This window comes from Neovison vison, chromosome 13 (assembly GCF_020171115.1).
Source record: "Neovison vison isolate M4711 chromosome 13, ASM_NN_V1, whole genome shotgun sequence".
Taxonomy (NCBI): domain Eukaryota; kingdom Metazoa; phylum Chordata; class Mammalia; order Carnivora; family Mustelidae; genus Neogale; species Neogale vison.
This window is the reverse complement of record NC_058103.1, coordinates 77672052-77697414: the sequence shown is the minus strand read 5'-3', so window position 1 is coordinate 77697414 and position 25363 is coordinate 77672052. Positions and strand designations below refer to the sequence as shown.

The 25363-nt window shown below is 39.1% G+C and overlaps 2 protein-coding genes and 1 non-coding gene across 5 annotated transcripts in view; 2 read left to right on the top strand and 1 right to left on the bottom strand.

The window, feature by feature from the left end:
- USP8 (ubiquitin specific peptidase 8) overlaps positions 1-8223 on the top strand; it is a 75129-nt gene extending 66906 nt beyond the window's left edge. For all 3 annotated transcript variants that reach the window (XM_044232081.1, XM_044232080.1, XM_044232079.1), the window contains 6 exons: positions 1406-1618; positions 2068-2278; positions 3719-3955; positions 4625-4767; positions 7020-7152; positions 7326-8223. In XM_044232081.1, the coding sequence (XP_044088016.1) occupies positions 1406-1618; positions 2068-2278; positions 3719-3955; positions 4625-4767; positions 7020-7152; positions 7326-7511 (1123 nt within the window). In that variant the 3' untranslated portion in view covers positions 7512-8223. The remainder of the gene's footprint in view (positions 1-1405; positions 1619-2067; positions 2279-3718; positions 3956-4624; positions 4768-7019; positions 7153-7325) is intronic.
- An 896-nt stretch (positions 8224-9119) lies between these two features.
- USP50 (ubiquitin specific peptidase 50) overlaps positions 9120-25363 on the bottom strand; it is a 34095-nt gene continuing 17851 nt past the window's right edge. The window contains exon 7 of the mRNA XM_044230106.1: positions 9120-9311. Coding sequence (XP_044086041.1) covers positions 9120-9311 — 192 coding nt within the window. The remainder of the gene's footprint in view (positions 9312-25363) is intronic.
- On the top strand, positions 18922-19023 carry LOC122894933. Its single transcript, XR_006381923.1, has one exon. It is a non-coding gene; the product is annotated as a U6 spliceosomal RNA (small nuclear RNA).

Below are 25363 nucleotides of genomic sequence, written 5' to 3'. Positions count from 1 at the left end.
TAGGTTCAATTAATTTTCCCAAACCAATATCTCATTTAGAGGTATTCCTGGTGTGATCTCTCTAATGCTCCTGGCTTATGATTTGATAGGATTATGAGAAGATAATTGTCAAATCTGCCTATCACTTCTAATGCTTACTTTTAGGGGAAATGGATAGATGGAAGTACAAATAAATGGGTTTATATTAGGACTCACTATTAAAACTGGTAAGAGGGGTGCCTGGGTGGCTCAGTCTTTAAGCATTTGCCTTCATTATCCCAGGGTCTGGGATGGAGCCCCATACATCTCTGGGCTTCTTGCTCAGCGGGAAGCCTGCTTTCCTTCTGCCACTTCCCCTGCTTGTGTTGCCTCTCTTGAGGTCTCTGTCAATTAAATAAATAAAGTCTTTTTTTAAAAAAATGGTAAGATTTAATTCTTTATTGAATCATCATTCTTTTTTATTTTTTAAAGATTTTTATTTATTTATATGACAGAGATCACAAGTAGGCAGAGAACCAGACAGAGAGAGGAGGAAGCAGGATCCCCACTGAGCAGAGAGCCCGATACGGGGCTCGATCCCAGGACCCTGGGATCATGACCTGAGCTGAAGGCAGAGGCTTTAACCCACTGAGCCACCCAGGCGCCCCTGAATCATCATTCTCATTAAAGTTTGTTAACTTGAGGATTTTAAGTTTTTGAAAACAATCACACATGCAGTATTTATGTATTTTTGTATGTATGCAAATTAAGTTCTTAATTTCTTTCAGGATTGAAAGTATGCTTAAAATCAGTAATAAAAATGTAAGATTTTTCTTAATGCTGTAGCAGTTCTAGAAGCTCTGCATAGAAGTCCAATACACTACGTAACAAAAGTCTTAAAGACATTCTCTAGTCCAGTGCTGTTCAGTATGGTAGTGGTTATTTAGAATTAAAGCAGGTGTAACTGAGGAGCTGAATTTTTAATTTCACTTTAAATTTAAATAGCTCCCTGTGGCCAGTGGCTACCACATTGTCAGCACACGTTTATGTTTCAGGTAATGGTACCCAAATAATCCCTGTCTCTTGATATCTATTCTACAGTAATAAACTTTTTAGTCTTTGTTTGGCATTCTGGTTGAGTTCAACATTTTGGTAATGCTAAGATTCCTAGGATTATTTAAAGGAATTCAAAAGAGCCCTCTCTACCAGAAGATGCTACCTGTTCATGAGAAGCCAGGGAATCTGTCTCAGGGTGTAAGAACCATTGACGCACATAAGAGGTTAAAGGTACTTGTTTCTTGGGAAGGTCACAATATAACCGGTGTTACCTAGATAATAAATGTGTTGTAAAACCTAGTACCTTATGACTTGTTGGCTACCATTTGTAGTATGAACCTTAATTTTAGATGCGGTGTATTTGAAGACATCGTGTACATTCTTTCCTCAGGCCAACATGCTATCCTAAAGCTGAGATCACAAGGCTTTCTGCTTCTCAGATTCGGAACCTCAATCCTGTCTTTGGAGGATCTGGACCAGCTCTCACTGGACTTCGTAATTTAGGAAATACTTGTTATATGAACTCGATACTGCAGTGCCTATGTAATGCTCCACATTTGGCTGATTATTTCAACCGAAACTGTTACCAGGATGATATTAACAGGTAAAGAAACTTCCTGCTCGTTGCAATGTAGTATTAAAAGGGTGATCGAAGTAACACTTCCTTACTAACCAGCTTCAGAGAAGTTAAATTAGGAAAGGGGAAAAAACATCTTTATTCTTAAGAAAAATGTGAGAAAAGCCGCCTCTGATTGGTAAAGGACAGACAGGAGAGGAGCAGTGCACGAAGGCAGAACCTCTGTCGTAAACTGAAGTCTTTTGAGGAGGAGGAAGAGATAGGGCAAAGCAGCAAGAAGCAAGATGTAAAAGAAGCAAGTTGTGGCAGGGTATAATCAAAGTAAGATTCAGATGAGTATTTGGTAATAAACCTCTGAATAAATAAATAGGGTTAGGTTACAGTATGTGAAGAATTTAATATTGACCTCAGGAACCCACTGTACCTTAACTTAAAAAAAAGACTCTTTTTTTTTTTTTTAAACTTTATTTGCAAAGGTCAAATTTGTTGGGGCATAAAGGTGAAGTGGCTGAAGAATTTGGCATAATTATGAAAGCCCTGTGGACCGGACAGTACAGGTATATCAGTCCAAAAGACTTTAAAATCACCATTGGGAAGATCAATGACCAGTTTGCAGGATATAGCCAGCAAGATTCACAAGAACTGCTTCTGTTCCTAATGGATGGTCTCCATGAAGATCTAAATAAAGTAAGAAATCTGATTTTTCTAAGTTGTAAAGACTCTTTAGGGTTGCTCAACACTAATTTTTATAGCAATTCAAAATGGTAGTTGGGAATTGTTAAGTGCTAGTTTATTCAAATCTCGCAACTTTGTACTAAGGCAGGGAACTATAAAACAAATATATCTGATAGGTCTAATATTTTTAGAGAAATATATAATTTATATTTGCTTATTAAAATGGTAGGCTGTATTGTGAGAAATTAAAAATATTAAAAAGGAGATAACTGTGACCACATGTATGTGAAAGTAAATCATAAACACAAATTTTATAAAAGATTAGCTGTAGACCACCTGAATGTTTTATTATTGTATTTTTCTATATTTTTTGTATTTGATATTTTTTTTTTAAAGATTTTATTTATTTATTTGACAGAGAGAGATCACAAGTAGGCAGAGAGGCAGGCAGAGAGAGAGGAGGAAGCAGGCTCCCCGCTGAGCAGAGAGCCCGATGCGGGACTCGATCCCAGGACCCTGAGATCATGACCTGAGCCGAAGGCAGCGGCTTAACCCACTGAGCCACCCAGGCGCCCTGTATTTGATATTTTTATCAAATACAGTATTTTATCCCTCTTTATCCTTCTTTTTATCCTCATATAACCAGAGGACTCACATGAAAAGTTACTGAGGCACGTATCTCTCAAATACCTTTGGGATCACTATTACCACTGAACATATATATATGCACACATATCTATATAGATATATACACACATACATGTACATGTAAATTTATTTTGTGTACATGTATATATGAATATATATAAAGTATGTGTGTGTATTCATCCATGACCTTAGGACAACAAAAATTCTATCTAGGATATCATCTCTTCAAAAGTAAAATTTTCAACATAAAAAAAAATACATTTTTATTTAAATTTTTTATTTTAATTCCAGTTAATATTAGTTTCAGGTATACAATATATGACCCAGTGCTCAACATGACAAGTGCATTCCTTAATCCCCATTCCTTAATAAAATACATTTTCTTAATTTGTTTTATAAAATAAGTCCTGTGAGGCGCCTGAATGGCTTAGCTGGTTAAGCATTCGACTCTTGGTTTCGACTCAGGTCAGGATTTCATGGTTGTGGGATCCAGCCCCACATTGGGCTCTGTGCTCAGTGCAGAGTCTGCTTCAGATTCTCTCTCCTTCTCTTTCACACACACTCAAATAAATATGTACAATATTTAATAAGTTAAAATAAGTCATACCCTGCTGATAAAGTAGGGCTGCAGGGAGGGTTTTTAGCTAGAATTTTTTGTAGTACTTAATGAGATTAGAACTTCTTCATGAAAGGAGACAGAAGTATTTAAATCTGCAAAGTATATGCCATATAGTCTTTCAATTTTGTATTTAAATGTTGACTTTGAGATAGTAATATAAATTTTAATATTAATCTTATTTCCAGGCTGATAATCGGAAGAGACATAAAGAAGAAAATAATGATCATCTTGATGACTTTAAAGCTGCAGAGCATGCTTGGCAGAAACACAAGCAGCTCAATGAATCTATTATTGTTGCACTTTTTCAGGGCCAGTTTAAATCCACGGTACAGTGCCTCACCTGTCACAAAAAGTCTAGGACATTTGAGGCCTTCATGTATTTGTCTCTACCCTTAGCTTCTACAAGTAAATGTACATTACAGGTAAGCTTGAGGGGAAATGATTGTTGAATAAATGCTGTTTATATGCATACAAACATATACTTTATTCAGCAATTTCTGCTCTTTACTCTTTACATAAATGTTTTATAGGTAAAACTCACATAAATTTTAATTATGTCCGATTAGAAAAACTTAAAGATTTTTTTTTAAAGTTCTCCTTTTTAAAAGGTATTTTCCTATTAAATATTCTTTCAGAATTGATGGTTTTTAAACTTTACACTTTGAAGAAGTTTGAAAATTGTATATTGATTCTAATTTAGGCTCACTTTTATAAGAATTTGTTCTATCTGGAGATCAAATAAGTAGCTCTATTTCCTCAGACTAGCGTAATTTAGCTAGCTTGTTGATACGTTTGTGTTTGCTTTCTCGAGAATGTCCTTTCTTCCAGCCATACTTCCTGAGGCATCAGGTAGAGGGCACATACCCAGGACTGCTTCGCTCACTACAGGCAGCACTCACTACGCACTGCACTCTCCTTACTGTCGGCTCTTCCCTTGGGGTTCCCCACTAGGTCCTAACCTTTATGAGGGGACTGTTTACTTTGTTCACTCTTGGATCCGTCCTGCCCGCAGAGTAATTTGTTGAGTAGATGCCGAGTGATACAGTGAAGAAATGAATTCATGAGTAACTACTACTTGTTTTTGCCTCCAGGATTGCCTTAGATTATTTTCCAAAGAAGAGAAGCTCACAGATAACAATCGGTTTTACTGCAGTCATTGCAGAACTCGACGGGATTCTTTAAAAAAGATAGAAATCTGGAAACTGCCACCTGTGCTTTTAGTGCATCTGAAACGGTAAAGGAAACAAATTTTTCTATAATAGTAGATGAAGGAATTCTAAATCCTTCGAGTAATTTTGTTGTACTACCTGCTAAGGATGCATTACAAAGGAAAATTATCTCGTTAGGGAAATAAGGCAGAAATGAGGAGACTCTTGTTCATTTGCAATAACAGTGCAAAATGTTAACATGACTCTTTCATGTAATTTCAGTTTTTTTAATTTCAATTTTTAATTGAAATTACTGTATTTCAGGGGCGCCTGGGTGGCTCAGTGGTTTAGGCCTCTGCCTTCAGCTCAGGTCATGATCTCAGGGTCCTGGGATCGAGCCCCACATCGGGCTCTCTAGCGGGGAGCCTGCTTCCCCCTCTCTCTCTCTGCCTGCCTCTCTGCCTACTTGTGATCTCTATCAAATAAATAAATAAAAATCTTTGAAATTAAAAAAAAAATTACTGTATTTCAAATGTGGAATTTTACATTTATAAATCAAATAAAAATAGCCAATAAAATTTATCAAACACTAAACTAAAAAAGATTTAATCATGTGCTGAAAATGAAATACAGACTGTTTCAAAGATTTATTTTAGAGCGAGCATGCACCTGCAGAGGGAAAGTCTTGAGAAGTTTGAGAGTCTCAGACTCCCCCATCAGCATGGAGCCAAGGTGGGGCTCAACCTCATGACCCTGAGTTGAAATGAAGAGTCAGGCACTTAACCTAGGTACCCCTTAAATACAGGATTTTTTAAAATGTAGTCTTAAAGATGTTAAAGATGCCGTTGTTGGGTGCAGACCTTTTTGTCCAGATTTTTCCAGCCTGTGAGAAAAACCTGACCCTATAATAGAAGGATGAAGAGCAGAGAGTTATAAAACATGTCTCAGTCTTTTGATTTTTTTTTTTGTCTTTATATATAGGCTATCCATGGAGTGATAACTACGAGTCATTATTTTCAAAAACTGTTAAGTTTCATCTTTTTATTGAGAGCTGTAATTTTTGTTTCAAAGAAAGCATTTCTATTATTATTTGTTTCATTTTGTATTACTGAAGATTCTTTGGCAGATATCATTTCAGCATTGATGTGTTCAAATTCCTCATGTAAATTTTCTAACAAAAGCTTGTTACATCAGTTTTTCTCTTGAGGATTGTTGAGGATTGTAGAGGTATAGAGAAACATTCTTTAAATGATTATATGTTTGTTTTCTTAAAATTTTTAATGATGCATATTCTTTGCAGAATATCTAAAAATATAAATGGTTCAGAATTCAGTTTGAAAATTAACTCATTATTAATATTGTAATAATATATATTATTATATGTAATATTATATAACATACCAGTATTTTGGCGTTTTAAGTATGTCAGGACAGTGGAATGCCATTACAGTTTGCCCCTGCTATGCAGAAAGCGTATTCCTGTGAAATCTTTCGTAAGCCAAAATGGCAAAAAGCAAAGAAGCAGTTACCATTAATTTATATGGAAAGTCTTTGAACATTTCCAGACCCCAAAAATAACCTTCTCTTGGGCTTTTCGTAGGACATATCATGCAAACAGATGCACAGAGTAAGTCAAGATACAACACAGATGCCAACAGTTCAGAGCTGCGGCATCTTGATGCCGAATATTCCAGGCAGGAGCTTGGTGGGGCCACTCTCGCTGCTTGGCTGGGCACCTGCTGCCCCCACCAGCTTATTGCAAAACACATACTGCTGAGCTTTTCACCTTTTTTCTTAAAGGCAGCAAGCCTCTTTAGATTTCTCTTGGTTTGCAAAAACAGGTTCTAATCCAAGTCTTTTGTAAAACAAAGCAGTGTCACGCCAACTTTTGAGGAGGGAATGGGGGTCCTGTGTAGTCTGCGTGTTTGCAGTTTCCAGCTCCACTGTGCCCAGTAGTACCATCTTAAATGAAGAGTTGCTCTCTTCAGTCTTTCTTTTGTACTTGTGTAGTGACTGGCATTATAAACTTGGGACATCATAGCTTGTTTCCTTTGTAGACCCAAAGGCTTAGGGATCAAGGGACCAAGGTAGGAGTAGGACTTGTCTTTACTACCCTTAGCTGTTTGACTTATTTCATATCTGTATGCCTCAGTTTTCTCGTTTGTAAAGTAGAAATGAAGCCACACGTCTTTACAGGTCTTTCCACTACTGAAATTCCAAACGTGTTTGAAATGGTTTATGGTCCTGGCTAAAAATCTAGAATGTTAAAGAATGAATTAAGAGTCCTTCTGAGATTTTTGGTCTGTTGGTATAATTGCTGTCATGTTTTGCTCTGCAGTTTTTCCTATGATGGCAGGTGGAAACAAAAACTACAGACCTCTGTGGACTTCCCATTAGAAAATCTTGACTTGTCACAGTATGTTATTGGTCCAAAGAACAATTTGAAGAAATATAATTTGTTTTCTGTCTCAGTAAGTATCTTGTTGAACTTAATATTTTCATATTTTGCTTACAAAGAAGAGTTTCAATTGGTTCCTTACTTCATAGGAAAAGAACAAAGCTTTTTTTAAGAACAAAGCTTTAAATTGAAATTATCAACATATTCTGAATAACTCAAACTGATTTTCAACCTCTTTTGGCACAGAATCACTACGGTGGGCTGGATGGAGGTCACTACACCGCCTATTGTAAAAATGCAGCAAGACAGCGGTGGTTTAAATTCGATGATCACGAAGTTTCTGATATCTCGGTTTCTTCGGTGAAGTCTTCGGCAGCTTATATCCTCTTTTATACTTCATTGGGACCACGAGCAACTGATGTAGCCACATAAAGAGAAGTAGGTTTAAGCTAGTTGCCTTTTAAGAAGCTGCGTAACACCACTCTTGACATACTTACAAAGATACTGGATAGCTGTAGCTGGCCCTATAGAGGAATTCTAGGACAGTGAGGGCTGTGTTACTATCACCATATATTTTAGGTCAGTGCTATTATCGAAAAACTGACTAATAATATTTAACAAGTATCGCAGTAAGCACTCCTTACAGGTACCATTTATTTCAAAACCTTTATAGTTTGCTCCAAAGTTAAAGTACTTAACTAGCTAAGCATTATTATTCTATAGCATTCTATTCTAAAAACCATTATAACTTTATTTTCCTTTTCACTGTTATGGCCTTTTCACATTTCTAAATCCCAGCTTGATCTATGAATACTCTAGAATGATGTAAAGCAGATAGGAATGTATGTGTATATATTTATTGCACACTTGCACATCAAATCAATGTACATAATATAATATGTGGTCTTTTTGTGAAGCCTAGAACTCAGAGGATTGTTTGTTTTTCTTTTGGCCTATTCTGAGTAACTGCAGTGCTTTCTTAGGGAAATGACAGGGCAAAGCTATTTTTTTGTTGGCTTTGGGCTGTATTTGTGCACTAAATCTTTATTCTAAAAAAATAAATGGAAACTTTTCTTTAATTTTTTAAAATGAGAATTTTCATTTACACCTACATTAAAATCTTAATGAGAAAAATAATTTAAAACCCTGTAAGTGTTCTGTCCTTTTTTATATCAGCAAACCATTTTAGACACACACACACACACACACACTTGATCCTACTATATTGACTGAATATTTAGTTCACCTATACCGTTGCATTAGGACCTGACTTTACTCTGCCTTCAACTTGATCCAAAACTGCATATAGCACTTGGGATTCTCAGAGTTGGAAGTCAGTTAAAATAGAAAGTCAGGAGTCAGGCACGACTGCAAAGTGGACTACGTTAAGAACCACATCTTTACAAAATGATGTATTCAAAGAGAATTTATGATTTACCTCATGGACTCAGTTGCTATAGATGAAATAAAAACTCTCCGTATAAAAATAAGATTGTAAAAGGTGCTTCTGAAAGATGTCACTATTGGTGGACTGTCCGGGAAAGGATGAAAGGATGGGTTTTGAATTGTGAGGCTGGCAGCCTTTCATGTTCTGCAGTTGGTCTAAGAGACTGATTAGAGTTCTTGACTAAGTTGTCTGATTAATTTCTTATGGTCACAGAGCCACTTGAACAAAACTTACTTTGGTTTAGCGCCACAAAGTCTCTTCGGAAAATAATTTGTTGGATATATATAATTGAGATACCCTGATAAAAAATTTCACCTTAATTAACATTGAATTTTGAAACCTGAAATCTATACATAATTTCAGTGCTTTGAAGGCCCCCATTGAGTAGCATTTCATCATTTTCATGCTGCCTTTTTCAGTAAGCCCAGACCTGTCTGTCGTAGAGCCTTATTATGTAAAAGGGCACATAATATACCAGAAAGACTTAAAAATGTCAGTGATGCAAATAAGTTGCAAGAGTTTAATGACAAAGCAAAACTTAAGTACCAGTTTCTGATCGCTTGTTTTGCAGTTTCCAGGAAATACCCTTTTTCCTAGCTTTTACATTTTGTTATAGGTATAGAAAAGGGCTGGCAGCTGTAGAACAGGAGATAGGCTGTAGCAGTTTGAACTGAAGTATCTGGAATCTCACTGACTCGTGTGTCATCAAAGCTATACCAGGCCTGGGTCACTGAGTTCTTGCAGAAAGCAGTATAATGGCCACCATCGAGGTCACCGAAGTGGTTCTAGGGGAAGAAGTAATGTCAGACTTAATATTCACATGCAAATAACTCTACTGAAACAAAACAGTAGGGCCAAAAATATTCTTCATAATTGTCCCTTACACTAAATTAAAAGGTAGTGGTAATATTGTTATTACATATGGCCTGACTGCTGTTACTTTTCATTCATTGAACTGCTTATAAATTGGGCCCATTGACTATGTAAAGAGTCTGTGAATGAAATACGATAGTGTTTGGCAGCATCGAATATTTATCATTGAATACTGAGCACCTACTATACATAGACTGTTAAAGACTAAAGGAAATTGTAAAATAAGAAGAGCGTGCTCTTTCCTAAGTGAGCTTACAGTTTAATTTTGAAGATAGGCTAAGGAGAGACATGAAAAAAAAGACAGTTAAACAACTGCATGAGGAACTTGGGCAGCAACACCCCCCCAGTCATGGAACGTCCGAAGAAGAACCTGTTCCATTCCCTTCCCCATGTCGTTCACCCAGTAAAGGAATGTGTGAAACAGACACCACAGAGCCCCACTTCGCGGAAGGTGGAGGGTGACGTAACAGACCAGTTGCCCATGGGCCAAATGTGGCCTGTTGTCACGTGGCCGGTGAGTTAAGAATGCATTTCATATTTTGTTTGGTTGAAAAAATATTCTATGACATGAAAATTATATAAAACTCAAATTTCAGAAAATAAAGTTTTATGGGAACACAGCCATCCTCATTCATTTTATGTTTCTCAGTGGCTGCTTTCACACTATAATAGTAAAGCTGTATAGTTGTGAGAGAGACCATGTGCCCATGAAGCCTAAAGTATTTACTATCTGGCCTTTTACAGAGTAAGTTTGCTGACCCCTGGTATAGAGGGGAAAAGATGGATTTTTTTTTTAAGGTTTTATTTCTCCGAGGGAGAGAGAGAGAACAAGCAGGGGGCAGCTGCTGCAAGGAGAGGGAGAAGCAGGCAGACGCTTAACCACCAGAGCCACCCCGGCATCCCAGAAGATGGATTTTTATAGTCTGTCCTGACTGTAAATTCAGGTCTAATACTATATAGTGACCTTAAGGAAATTACTTAAACTTTCTGAGCTTTAATTTCCCCACCTATGAAAATTGAGTAGTAAGACGTGTCTTACACACCAGGTGTCTTTGATATTACAGAACTAGCATGTAGGAGGTACTTAAAAATGTTCCCTTAGACCTTCATCTTCCCTACCTCTCACATTACAGGTTACAGAAATATCCCAAAGCTGACACTTAAAAGATCCAAGCTCTAGTCCTGGTCCTTGCCCTGTGACCTTAAGCTGATATAATTTGAGAAAAAAACATCTGGTGGATATGTAGTGTCCAGAAGACGAAGTATTGTTTGGAACGGATCAAACTGATCACAGCTGGAGTGTTACATTCAGTTTGGATAACTTCATGTCAAAAAATTTTTTGACATAAACGAAGACACAACATCTTTCTACACTTGAATTTCCAGCAGTTACGGAAGACAGAGTGAAAGCCTTAGTTACAAAACTAAGGGAAGTTGGATAAACTTGGTAAACACCCTTTGAAATCCATGACTGGTCTTGAAAGAGTTTATGGTGAGAGTAATCCCCAGGGGCCAACAACAGGAAAGAAAAGAGCCAAATATTTGGTTGATGCCATGACTGCCTGGGTATAAAGACCATTCCTAGTCTCTGGAACCAGGGTTCCTGCGTTTCAAAGGTTACACATGCACAGGAGGTGAAGTGTTAGGTTTCTGCAAGCGGGGGCGTTGGACTGAGAGCCACACGCATAGCCAGGATTCTTACGGACACTCACCCTCAGTAAAGGATAAACTGTACTTGTCTTAGCTTATGCTCTTGGTGCAGAGAGTAAGTCATTCCTAGAATTTGTGGGCACAGACTTGAGATTCAAAATTATGCTACCCGCAATGGCCTCAGAAGCCTGTGAATTTATTTTGGGCGTTATTCTGAGAATTATTTGAGTGGCACGTGGCAAAAGAAGAGAGAATTACATTCTATTTCCAGATAGGTGTGCTTTAATTCAGGCTGTACGAGATCCACACATACAAAAACCACAGTGGTGTTCCACTCACGGTTCAGAATTACAGAACACACATGGAAACAGCCCTCTGTGAGTAAGAGAAGGCAATAAAGAGCACAATTAACTCCCCCTCCCGAGGACTACATAATGGATTTACCAAACAGAGACTACCAAAAAAGCATGTTTAAAGTGATAGACAGGGGCACCTGGGTGGCTCAGTTGGTTAATCTACCTTTGGCTCGGGTCATGAGCCTGGGATCGAGACCGGCATCGGCCTCCCTGCTCAGCGGGGAGCCTACTTCTCCCTTACCCTCTGCCAGTAGCTCTCCCTGCTTGTGCTCACTCTCTGTCAAATAAATGAATGAAATCTTAAAAAAAATAAAGTGATAGACACTTAAGGAAGCTAACAAAAAGCTAGAGAACTTCCGGAAATGAAAAATACTTCAAAATTCAGTATAAAAAAAAAATTTCCAGTATAAAAAAGTTGGTATAGAAATTAAATAGTACATAGAACTGGAGAGACCGTGAATAAACTATAAAAATGAAGCTAAGGAAATTACCCTGAACACAGTAGTGATGGAAATTGAATAAGATTAAGTGTATGCCTCGTAGTAAAAGAAAACTATTACAGGAGCAAGACCATATTAAAATAATGATTGGGAACCATTAATAAAAGTCATAAATCTTCAAATTTGGGAAATACGAGGAACACTAAGGGTAAATAAAAATAATACTGCAGAACAACAAAAGCCAAGAAAAATCTTGAAAACTACCAAAAAGAAAGGATAGTACACATTTCTGCAGAAACTTTACAGGCCAGAAGGGATTGTCCTGATCTCCTCAAAGTGCTGAAAGGAAAAAACCTGCAGTGAAGGGTACTCTACCCAGCAAGGTCATCACTCAGAACTGGACGGGAGCTGGGTGCCCGGGAGAGTGCACACTAAACACCGGCGCGTGACCGAAGCTGAGTGTGGCCTCTGCACAAAGATGCCAGGCAAGTTCCTGAGAGCGAGAATTTCTCCAAACAAAGGTGAAGGGAGTTCATCCCCACTAAACTGGCCTTACAAGCAAGGTTAGAGATTTTAAGTGAAAAAGAAAAGACCATAAACTAGAAGAAAATTATGAAAGGAAAAATTTTCACAGGTAAAAAAAGCACACACACAGGAAAGGTAATAGATCACTTATTAAGCTAGTCGATTAAAACACAAAAGTAGTATAAATTATATCTACATCAGTTACTCAAGGAATATAAAAAAGGACATAAAATAGGACATGGATATTACATAAAACTTGGAGGAGGGAGTAAAATGTGCTTTTAGAATGTGTTCAAACTTAACCATCAAACTTAATACTGTTGCAGGATGTTACACAGGAACCTCGTGCTAACCACAGACCAAAAACTTACAATACACAAAAAATAAAGGAGTCCAAGCATAACACTGAATAAAGTCAGAGGGCAAGAGAAGAAGAAAGAATAGAGAGGAACTACAAAAACAATCAGCAATGAACAAACTAGCAATAAGTACCAGTCTACTGGCGCTTCAAATGTAAGTGCACTGTACGAGCTGGACAAAGGACAGCAGGACTGAATGCATGAAAAACAAGCCCCGTCTCTATGCTGCCCATTGAAAGTCTCTCCTCAGACCTGAAGACACAGAATGAGGCCCTGGCTGGCTCAGTCAGGGTGCTGTGTGACTCTTGGTGTCGGGGCTAGGTTTGAGCCCCAAGTTGGCTGTAGAGATTACTTAAAAATTAAAAAAATATATATATATTTAAAGTGAAGGGATGGAGAAAGATAATCCATGTAAATGAAAACAAAAAACGCTGGGGTGGCAATACCTGTATCAGACAAAGTGGACTTTGAGACAAAGGCTATAATAAGAGACAAGGAAGGACTTTACCTAATAAGAAATTAAATCAAGAAGATCTAACGATTGTCAATGTCTATGTACCCAGTAGAGGAGCAACCGGATATATAAAGCCAACATTAAATGGAGTCAGAGAAGATGGTGGATTGGGAGGATCCCAAGCTCACCTTGACCCACAGACACAATGAGATACCCGCTCCATCTATACCACGAGCTCTGAAAATGAGCTGAAGACGGGAAGAAGAGACCCTCCACTGTTTATCTACAGGGAAGGCCACACATCAAAAAGGGTAGGAGGTATGGAGACAACCTACCCCTGGCAGGACTAACCACGAACAGGAGGGACACACGAGCACAGAGAAGGGAGAGGATCAGACCCCACACCAGGCACCCTTAGCACTGGGGACCTGCCCTGGGAAAATGAGTTCCTAACATTTGGCTTTGAAAACCAGTGGGGATTTACTTTGGGAGCTTCAAAATAATCAATGGGACTTAATGCTAGGAGAGCCAGAAATAGGAAATCGGAAACCGAGTCCTTGCCCTTAAAAGCCAACATAAGGGGCACCTGGGTAGCTCCATCCTTAAGCATCTGCCTTCGGCTCAGTACATGATCCCAGGGTCTCAGGATCGAGCCCCGCATCAGGCTCTCTGCTCAGTTGGAAGCCTGCTTCTCCCTCTCCCACTCCCCCTGCTTGTGTTCCCTCTCTTACTGCATCTCTCTGGTCAAATGAATAAATAAAATATTTTTTTTAAAAAAAAAAAGGCCAACATAAAAAAATTCAGCCAGGGGAGATCTGATCCAAGATGGTGATATAGGAAGACCCTGACTTCACATTCTCCACAGAACACACCAAATTACATCTTTATAGTGCAACTCCTGAAGACCCGAGGGCCAACTTAACAGCCTCTGCACCACAGAAGAGCAAAAGGGAACAGCAAGAGAAATGGGGACCCAGGAATGAAGGGTCTGTGGAGAGGAATACTGAGGGATCAGGAACAGATTCCTCTGTCCTTGGGCACAAAAAATAAACCTAACATTTTAAGAGAGCAACTAGCATATACAAGAGCGAGCCCTAGCTGCTAGAACACTCTCCGGGGGCGGGGAGGGGGCGGCTGTTGGACACAATTTATGCTGCCTTCCACCCTGACAGCGTAGACCAGTGCATAGTCCAGACACCCTAACCACCTTGCCCCTGGCCTAGCCCAAGCCAGCCCCAGCTGTCCCACCCGGGACACAGCCGGTGCATACCGGGAACCCCCCCCCCCACCCGCTGGTCAGTGCTCACCACAGTCCTAGCATTTATGCCAAAGTGACCCAGGCGCAAAGCACACTGGGGTACTCCAGGCCCACACCACTTCAGCTTCAGACAGCTTGTCAGGGCCCCTGGGATGCAGACCACTGTGAAACCTGCCGATGGACGTCTACTCCAGACCTGCAGGGAGTGCCCCGGGAGCACCCGGCTCCTGTCTCTGTCCCAGCCACCCTGCCAGGGCCCACAGCACCAGGCACCCGGGAAGGCTCCTGCCCACACCCGCCTCATCTACAGCTCCGGTCACTCAGCCAAGACACACCCTGCACACCCTGCACAGAGCACTCGGGGAAACCTTAGCTTGAACCTCATTCAGCTGAGTTTTCCCACTGGTGGGAAGAGCCGTAAGACAACCCAGCCTGCAACTGTGTAGGGGAGGTCCCAGGGACCACAATTGGCCCATGCCCATTCTAACTATACTGGCCTGCCAGGGCACCTTCTGTGCCTGTACCCCATCTCGACTCTAGCAGAGACTCCTGAAACACCCTAGGCTTACACTCCAGCTTCAGTTACCCTGCCAAGCTGCTCTCTGTGTGTACAGCCTTGGCCCCCGTGCTTGCACTCACTTTTGTTTGAGCTATCTTCCAAGGGTACCCCCTGTGTAGAGACCCAGGGACCTCCCATCCTTCACAGCATCTCAGCTCCTGCTGCCCTGCCAGGCACCACCTGCACAGACTGCTCCAGGACTGCTTCAGCTTTGCCTGGCCTGAAAGGGGGCCCCACTGCATGGAGGGCCACAGCATCCCTATCTTGCACCGTCAGCTTTAGCAGTCCTGCTGGGGTACCTGCTGTGCAGAAGCTCCAGGGCCTCTTGGCCCACACTGCATCTGTTCCTGTCACCCTTCAAGGCACCATCTGTGTAGAGAGCCCTGGGACACCCTGGACAACACCCACCTTAACCTCAGCTACCCTGCTAAGGTGCCTTCTATGCATTGAGCCTCAGCATACCCTGGCTTGCACCCACTTTAGCCTCAGCTGTCCTGTCAGGGCACCCACTATATAGAGAAACCAGGGACCAAACAGTCACTCACTTTAGCTTTAGCTGTCTTGCCACAGCCCCCACTACACCAAGAGCCCCAGAACCCTTGGCCCACACCATCCACAGTTCCAACCAGCCAGCATAAGTCCCCAAGCACACAAAGTCAACATACCAGATAACAAACACAAGACCATTCCTTCGAGATTAGGAGAACAGCCATTCCACCCAAGCCATACAAGCAAATACAGAAAGTCAAGAGAAGGGGAGACAGAGGAATATGCTCCAAAAGAAAGAACAAGACAAAAATCACAGGAAAAGAACCAAATGAAACAGAGCTAAGCAAAATGAAAAAGAACAAAAATAATGGTTGTAAAGATGCTCAGTGGGCTGGAGAGAAGAGTAGAACTTCATGAGAACCTCAATAAAAGAAATAGAAAATACTAAACACACACACACACACACACACACACACACACACACCAGAGTGGTCAGTGCCCAGCTAGCTCAGTCGGTAGAGCATGAGCCTCTTAAAACAGAGTTGAAGAATACTAGAGGCAATATACTAGAGGCAATCAGCAGATTAGAAGATGAAAAAGAATATATCAAAAATCTTGAAGACAAGGTAATAGAAAGCACGCAAGCTAAACAAAAGAATCTTTAAAATGAGGATAGGTTAAGGTATGTCTTGGAAAACATCGAGTGAAGTTTTGCGTTATAGGGATCCCAGAAGAAAAGGGGACAGAAAACATATTGGTGGAGGGGTACCTGGCTGGCTCAGTCAGTAGAACATGCAACAAGGGATGGGGGTTCAAACACCATGTTGGATATAGAGATTTCTTTTTTCTTAAAGATTTTATTTTTAGGAAAAGAAAGCCTATTTGAAGAGATAATAGCTGAAAACTTCCCTAACCTAAGGAAGGAAACAGACATCCTGCTTTAAGAACACAAAATTTGGAGAGTAAAAAAGCCAAACATAACACACCCCGAAAATCAGTCACAATAAAGGACCAGAACAAAACTACAAAAACAACCAGAAAACATATGCATACCTATCAATAATAAAATGTAAATGGCCTAAATGCTCCAACCAAAATACACAGGGTGGTGGAATTGATTAAAAACAGCAACAACACAAACCAATTACATGCTGCCTTAAGAGACCTCTCAGACCTCAGTACACCTATAGACTGGAAGTGAAGAGATGGAAAAACATTTACCAAGCAAATGGAAGTGCCAAGAAAAAAAGCAAAGTAGCAGTATTTTGTAGCACCGATAAAACAGACTTTACAACAAAGACTAAGAGGAGACGAAGAAGAGCATTATGTAACAGGGAAGGGATCAATGCAACAAGAGAACATAACAGTTGTAAATACCTACGCACCCAACACTGGAGTACCTAAATATATAAAGTAAATATCAACAGACATAAAGAGATAACTTAATATATTAATAGTAGGGAACCTTAAAACCCTATTTACATCAATGGATAGATCATCCAGGAAGAAAAATCAATATGGAAACCATGTCTTTGAATGAAACCTTATACCAGCAGACATAACAGATATAAACAAACATTGCATACAAAACAACAGGATACACATTCGAGTTCATACAGAATATTCTCTGAAACAGATGATAGGCCACAAAAAAGTGGCAATAAATTGAAGACTGAAACCATACCATTCATCTTTTCAGACCACAACAGTATGAAAATAGAAATTAATCATAAGAAAAAACCTGGAAAAAAAAACCCACAAAAAACAGGGAGGCTAATAAACATGATACTAAACAACAAAGAGGTCAATGAAGCAATCAAAGAAGTTATTAAAAAAAAATACATGAAAACACAAATGGTCCAAAATCTTTGGGATTCAGCAAAAGCAGTTCTAAGAGGGAAGTTATAGTAATACAGGCCTGCCTCAAAGACAAGAAAAATCTCAAACAATCTAATCTCACACCAATGAAACTAGAAAAATAACAAATAAAGCCTAAGTTTAGTAGAAGGAAAAAAGTAATAAAGATCAGAGCAGAAACAGAGGTATAGAGATTTTTTTTTTGAAAAGGTTCAGCATTTTAATACTTGTAGTAGGAAAAGATTTATTTGTTAAAAAAATGCAAATGATAGAATTTGCTATCTTATTTTTTTAAACTCTATCTTATTTTTTCAGTGTTCCAAGATTCATTGTTTATGCATCACACCCAGTGCTCCATGCAGTATGTGCCCTCCTTAATACCCACCACCAGGCTATCCCAACCAACCCATCCCCCTCCAAAATCCTCAGTTTGTTTCTCAAAGTCCACAGTCTCCTATGGTTCTTCTCCCCCTATTTTCCTGACTCCCTTCTCCTCTCCTTCTAGAGGTAGAGAGATTTAAAAGAAAAAAAAAAAATGGGAAAGGGACAGGGCGCCTGGGTGGCTCAGTGGGTTAAAGCCTCTGCTTTCAGCTCACACCATGATCCCAGGGTCCTGGGATGGAGTCCCGCATCGGGCTCTCTGCTCAGCAGGAAGCCTGCTTCCTCCTCTCTCTCTGCCTGCCTCTCTGCCTACTTGAGATCTCTGTCAGATAAATAAAAATCTTTAAAAAAAATTATGAAAAATTATACACCAAAAATTAGACAAACCTAGAAGAAATGGATAAATTCCTAGAAACATAATCTTCCAAAATTCAATCAGGAGGAAATAGAAAACCTGAAGAGACCAATCACTAGTAACAAAAGTGAATTGGATTTAAAAAACTACTAAAGGGGTACCTGGGTGGCTTAGTCAGTTGAGCATCTGCCTTCACTCAGGTCATAATCTCCAGGTCCTGGGATCAAGCCTGGGATCTGGCTCCCGACTCAGCAGGGAGTCTGCTTCTCCCTCTGCCTCTCCCCACAGCTAGTGCTGTGCACTCTCTCAAATGAATAAATAAAATCTTAAAGAAAGAAAAAATAAAAGTAAAAGAACAGAACTACCAATTAAAATTCCAGATCAGATGGCTTCAGAGGGGAATTCTGCCCAACATTTAAAGAAAAATTAATACCCATTCTTCTCAAACTATTCCAAAAAATAGAAGACAAAAGAAAGCTTCCAAATGTATTCTGTGAAGCCAGGATCATCCTGATACCAAAACCAAGACACCACAAAAATGCCACAGGTCAATATCCCTGATGAACATAGATGCAAAATCCCCCCATAAAAGCACCTGGGTGGCTCAGTCCTTAGGCGGCTGTCTTCAGCTCAGGTCATGATCCCAGGAGCCTGAGATCAAGCCCCTCATCAGGCTCTTTGCTCACTGGGGAGTCTGCTCCTCCCTCTTCCTCTGCCCTTCCTCCAAACCCCACCCCCAATGCTTGTGCTTACTTGCTCTCTCATAAATAAAAATTTTTTTTAAAAAAACCCTACAAGATATTAAACTGCATCAACTACCTGTTAAAGGCTAATTCACTATGCTCACTTCAACAGCACATATACTAAAATAGGAAGGATAGGGATTAGCATGACCCCTGCATCAGAATGACATTCAGATTTGTGACATTTTGTAAAAAAAAAAAAAAAAAAAAAAAAATCATTCACCACAATCAAGTAGAATTTATCCTGGAGATGCAAGGATGGTTTAATATTCACAAATCAATAAAGCATAAAAATCATATGATCACCTCCATAGATGCAGAAAAAGCATTTGACAAAGTACAACATCATCAACAAAGTACAAAGTACAACATTCATTTTTAAAAGTCTCAATAGTGGGTTTAGAAGGAACATACCTCAACATAACAAAGGCTATATATGACAGGTCCATATTCAATGGTGAAAAACAGAACTTTTCCTCTAAAATCAGGAACAAGACAAGGATGCCCACTGTCACTTTTATTCGACATAATACTGGAAGCCCTAGCTATAGCAAGCAGACAACCAAAAGAAAAAAAGGGGCATCTGTATTGGTTAAGAAGTTACACTGTCATTATTCGCAGATGACATGAAGCTATACATACACGATCTAACGACTCTACCAAAAAGTGACCAGAATAAATGAATTCAGTAAAGTTGCAAGATACAAAACTAATACCCAGAGGGCTGGGAAGATGGTGGAGAAGAAGGACCTGAAGTTGAGCTCATCTCACAGATAACACCCATATCAGCATGAATCACCCAAAAAACAACCCAAAGTCTGCCAACACAAACTCCACAACTAAAGACAGGAAAGAGGCCACATGGAGGCCAGAGCATGGCACCGATGCTCCTAGCATGCTTGCATCAAGCCCCAACACCTTACGCTTGGGCGGATCTACCTTTCCCAGGCCCACTCACGTCGGTCAGGCCCTGCAGAAGACCATCGCAAACCTGTTACCCCCCACACCTCCTGAACTGCGTGTTTCACGGGACATCACTTCCAGCAGCGGTGGGGGGAGGTCTCCTTTTGCAAGCAGACACACCTCAGGGCCCACCCGTAACAGGCAAAGACAGCCTCTGCTGACAACGGGGCTGAAGAAAAAAGGGGTCATGATTCAACGGCAAAGCACACGCAACATACATAGGAGACACTCCCTGATGCACCAGGTCCTGGGAGACTGCGGACACTGTGCTGCAGGACCTCTTCTTCATAGAACTGTTACCACTAAGAGCAAGAGATGTAGCTGACTTTCCAAACACACAGAAATAGACACAGAGAGTTAGACAAAAGGAAGGGATAGAGAAGGATCTCCCAAATGAAAGATCAGGACCAAACCACAGAAAGAGACCAAAGTGAAATGGATACAAGTGATCTGCCTGATAGAGAATTTAAAGTAATGATCACAGAGAATTCCCTGCAGTGGAGGGCATCCGCGGACCCTTAACACAGAGATAAAAAACAAAGGAGGATATCGGCTAGTTCTTTGTTTTTACTCAAAAAGCATATCCCTTTTCTAGTTTGTGCCTTCCGTGAGCAAAACTTTTTAGTATGTGTGTATAGCTCTTTAATAATTGCAGCAGGTTAGGATTTTCTTCTTTTCTTATAGGTTTTGAATTTCCAACCTGTTACATGAATTTGCAGACCAAATTTCAAAGGAAACTTTTGTGTAGTTGGTTCTTGCAAAATGTGTTTAGTAAACTCATAAAGTGAATTCCTAGAGTGTTTCTGTATTTATCAAAAAACTGGCCATTTCCTTTATGAAGGTAAGAAAGCTTAGGCTTTGCTTTATTACAGCTTATACGGAGTTGAGGGACCGTATCCTCTTTGCTTCCAGGGACAGGGGTCACTGGGGTTTCAGAGCCTGGCAAAACTGTCAACTTTATTCTGACATGATTCTGAGGGGAAGGGGCAAGGATTACATCTATGGGCCTGTGTTCCTGTGCTGTTATTAATGACTAAACTGATATTATGTGGTATATGTACACAATGGAATACTATGCAGCCATCAAAAGAAACAAAATCTTGCCATTTGCAACAATATGGACGGAACTAGAAGGTATTCCACTGAGGAAATTAAGTCAATCAGAGAAAGACAATTATCATATGATCTCCCTGATATAAGGAATTTGAGAGGCAGGGTGGGGGGTTGGGGGTAGGGAAGGAAGAAATGAAAGAAGACGGAATCAGGAGGGAGACAAATCATAAGAGATTCTTAATCTTACAAAAACAGTGAGGGTTGCTGGTGGTGAGGTGGTTGGAGAGGGGGGTGGGGTTATGGACACTGGGGAGGGTATGTGCTATGGTGAGTGCGGTAAAGTGTGTAAGCCTGACAATTCACAGACCTGTACCCCTGAGGCAAATAGTACATTATATGTTAATAAAAATAATTAAAAATTTTTTAAAAAGAAAAAAATGAAAAGGATAAATAAATTACAAAAAAAAATTTTTTTTAAAAACCTGATCTTAAAATTCCTAGAAGTCGAACCTTCAAGTGCACATATTAGGTTTATGAAAAAATGATTTTGTTAGCATTTTAATAACACTTCATTCAACATGTTTTTGTTTATTTTCTAGACTAAATGTCAGGTTGGTATGAAGTAAAAACATCTAATGTTTACTTTCCTATTTGTGTTTTACATTCTTGAATACATTTTTGGTTATTTAAGGAGATTTAAAAATAAAAAATCATTGTACTTTGGTTCTTTTTAAAAAATATTTATAAGATATATTTATTATTTTTCTGACCAATCAGAAATGAAGAATGCAAAAAATGAAATTAAAAATACACTTGATGGCATAAATAGCAGGCTAGATGAAACAAAGGAACAAATCAATGACCTGGAAGGCAGAATAATGGAAAGTAAAAAAGCTGAGCAAAGGAGAAGAAAGAAAATTATTTAAATTGGGAGTAGTCCTAGGGAAATCAGTGACTCCCATCAAGTATAATAACATCCACATTATAGGGATCTCGGAAGAAACAGAGATAAGGGGGCATAAAAATTATTTGACAAATAGCTAAAAACTTTGGGAGTGACCCAAATATCCAGATCTGGGAGGACAGGGATTTCCCATCAAAATTCAACACAAGGAAGTCCACATCAAGACAAAAGGTAATTAAAATGGCAAAAAATAGTAGTAAAAATGTTTATAAAGAAGAAAAAGGGGTGCCTGGGTGGCTCAGTGGGTTAAAACCTCTGCCTTCAGCTCAGGTCATGATCCCAGGGTCCTAGAATGGAGCCCTGCATCGTACTCTCTGCTCAGCAGGGAGCCTGCTTCCCCCCCTCTCTCTGCCTGCCTCTCTGCCTACTTGTGATCTCTGTCAAATAAATAAATAAAGTCTTAAAAAAAAAGCAATAAAAAGAAGACAGTTATACAAGAGAAACCCCATAAGGCTGTAAAATAGTTTGGTTTTGTTTAAGATTTTATTTATTTATTTGACAGAGAGAGAGAGAGAGAGAGGTCACAAGTAGGCAGAGAGTCAGGTAGTGGGTCGGGGAGCAGGCACCCTGCTGAGCAGGGAGCACTACACAGGCTTGATCCCAAGACCCTGAGATCATGACCCAAGTCAAAAGCAGAGGCTTAATCCCCTGAACCACCCAGGCATCCCTGTAAGAGGGTTTTTCAGCAGGAACTTTGAATATGTGATGCCACTCCCTTCTGGCCTGCTAAGTGCTGAAAAAAAGGAAAATCTAAAGCCAATAACACTCTATCCAGCAAGGCTATCATTCAAAAGAGGAGAAATAAATAGTTTCACAGACAAATACTGAAGGACTTCAGGACCACTAAACCAGCCTTACAAGAAATATTAAAGGGGACACTTTGAGTGGAAAAAAGGACCATCGGTGAGAATATGAAAAGTAAGAAACACAAGAGCAGTAAAAATAAGTATTTCTGTAAATCAGTCCAGGGACTCAAAATGATGCAAAATAGATATCATATACCTAACACGTGGGGGCAGAGAAAAGAACGGGATTAAACTTAAGTGACCATCAACTTAATATAGACTGCTATTAGCAGAAGATGTTATATGCAAAACTAATGGTTACCATAAATTAAAAAAACAATGATGTATATGCAAAGAATAAAGAGAAAGGAATCCAAGTATATCTAAGAAAGACTACAAAACATTAAAGAGTCAAGAAAGGATCAGAGAATATCTATACAAACAACCACAAACCAAGTAACAAAATAGCAATAAATGCATATCTATCACTAATTAATTTCAATGTAAAAGGACTGAATGCTCTAGCCAAAAGACATAAGATGACAGCATGGATAAAAAACAAAACAAAACAATATACACAAAAACTAGACCCGTCTATATGCTGCTTACAAGAAACTCATTTCAGACCAAGAGAGATCTGCAGATTGAAAGTGAGGGGATGCAGAAACATTTATCATGCCAGTGGATGCCAAAAGAAATCTGGGGTAGCCGTACCTATGTCAGACAAAATAGACTTTAAAGCAAAGACTAACAGGGACAAAGAAGAACACTATATAATAATAAAGGGGATGATCCAACAAGAGGCTGTAACAATTGTACATATTTATGCACCCAACATAGAATCACCCAAACACATAAAATGGTTAATAACATACTAGAGGAACTAATTGATAATAATAGTATCTTATTATACACCCCTCTTACATCAATGGACAAATTAAACAGAAAATCAACAAGAAAACAATGGCTTTGATTGAGGACACAATAGACCAGATGGATTCACCAGATATATTCAAATATTCCATCCTAAAATGTCAGATTATACATTCTTTTCAAATGGGGAAGGAACGTTCTCCAGAATAGATCACTGTTAGGTCACGAAACAAGTCTTGACAAATTCAGGAAGATCAAAGCATACCATGCATCTTTTCTGACCACATCGCTATGAAACTAGAAACCAACAAGAAAGGATCAGGAAAGAGCACAAATACCTGGAGGTTAAATAACTTGCTACTAAACAATGAGTGGGTCAAATCAAAGAAGAAATAAAAAGTTACATGGAGGGACACCTGGGTGGCTCAGTCATTAAGCATCTGCCTTCGGCTCAGGTCGTGATCCCAGAATCCTGGGATCAAGCACCACATCCGGCTTCTTGCTCAGTGGGAAACCTGCTTCTCCCTCTCCCACTGTCCCTGCTTGTGTTCCCTCTCTTGCTTTGTCTGTCTCTTTCAAATAAATAAAATCTTTTTAAAAAAATTACATGGAATTAAATGAAAATGAAAAACAATGGTCCAAAATCTTTGAGATACAGCAAAAGCTGTTCTAAGAGGGAAGTTTATAGCAATACAGGCCTACCTCAAGAAGGAAAAAGAAAGCTTAAAACCTAACCTTATGTCTAAAGGAGCTAGAAAAAAGGACAAACACAACCCCCAAACAGCAGACTGAAAGAAATAATAAAAATTAGAGCAAAAATAAATGATAAACTAAAAGAAACAATAAGACAGGTCAATAAAACCAGGAGCTGATTCTTTGAAAAGTTAACATATTTAATAAATCTCTAGCAAGACTCATTTACCAAAAAAAAAAAAAAACCCAAATAAAGAAAATTACTAACAAAAAGGAGGAACAACACGACAGAAATAAGAACAATTGTAAGAGTATTATGAAAAGCTTGTATGCCAACAAATTAGACAACATAGAAAAATGGATAAATATCTAGAAAGATAAAACCTACCAAAACTAAAGCCAAGAAGAAATGGAGAATTCGAACAGATCAATCACCAGCAATGAAACTGTAACAGTAACCAAAAAACTGCCCAAAAAACAAAAGTCCAGGACCAGAGGTCTTCAGAGGTGAATTCTACCAAGCATGTAAAGAAGAGCTAATGCCATTCTTCTCAAACTATTCCAAAAAATTCAAGAAGAAAGAAAATTTTAAAATTCATTCTATGAGGCCAGTATTGTCCTGATCCTAAAATCAGTTTTTAAAAAATCAATAAAAGAAAACTATAGGCCAATATCTCTCAGGACTATAGATCCAAAAATCCTCAACAAAATATTAGCAAACCAAATCAAACAGCACATTAAAAAAATCATATACCACAAACAAGTGGGTTCAATACTAGGATGCAAGGTCATTCATAATTTGCAAAACAATCAGCGTGATTCATTTCATCAATAAGAGAAATGATAAAAACTATATGATCACTCCAATAGATACAGAAAAGCATTTGACCAAATACCTTATTCACTCATAACAACACTCTGCAAAGTAGGCTTAGAGGGAACAATAATCTCAACATAATAAAGGCCATAAGTGAAAATCCAGAGACAACATATTTTTCAAATATATAAAGCAATCAATATTTGCTACATAATAATTGTTGTATAACTTGTTGCTAACAATCGTTATCCTTTTTTTTTTTTAAGATTTTATTTATTCATTAGAGAGAGAGCACAGAAACACGGGGAGAGGCAGAGGGAGAGGGAAAAGCAGACTCCCCGCTGAGGTGGGAGCTCAACATGGGGCTTAATCCCAGGACCCAGAGATCAT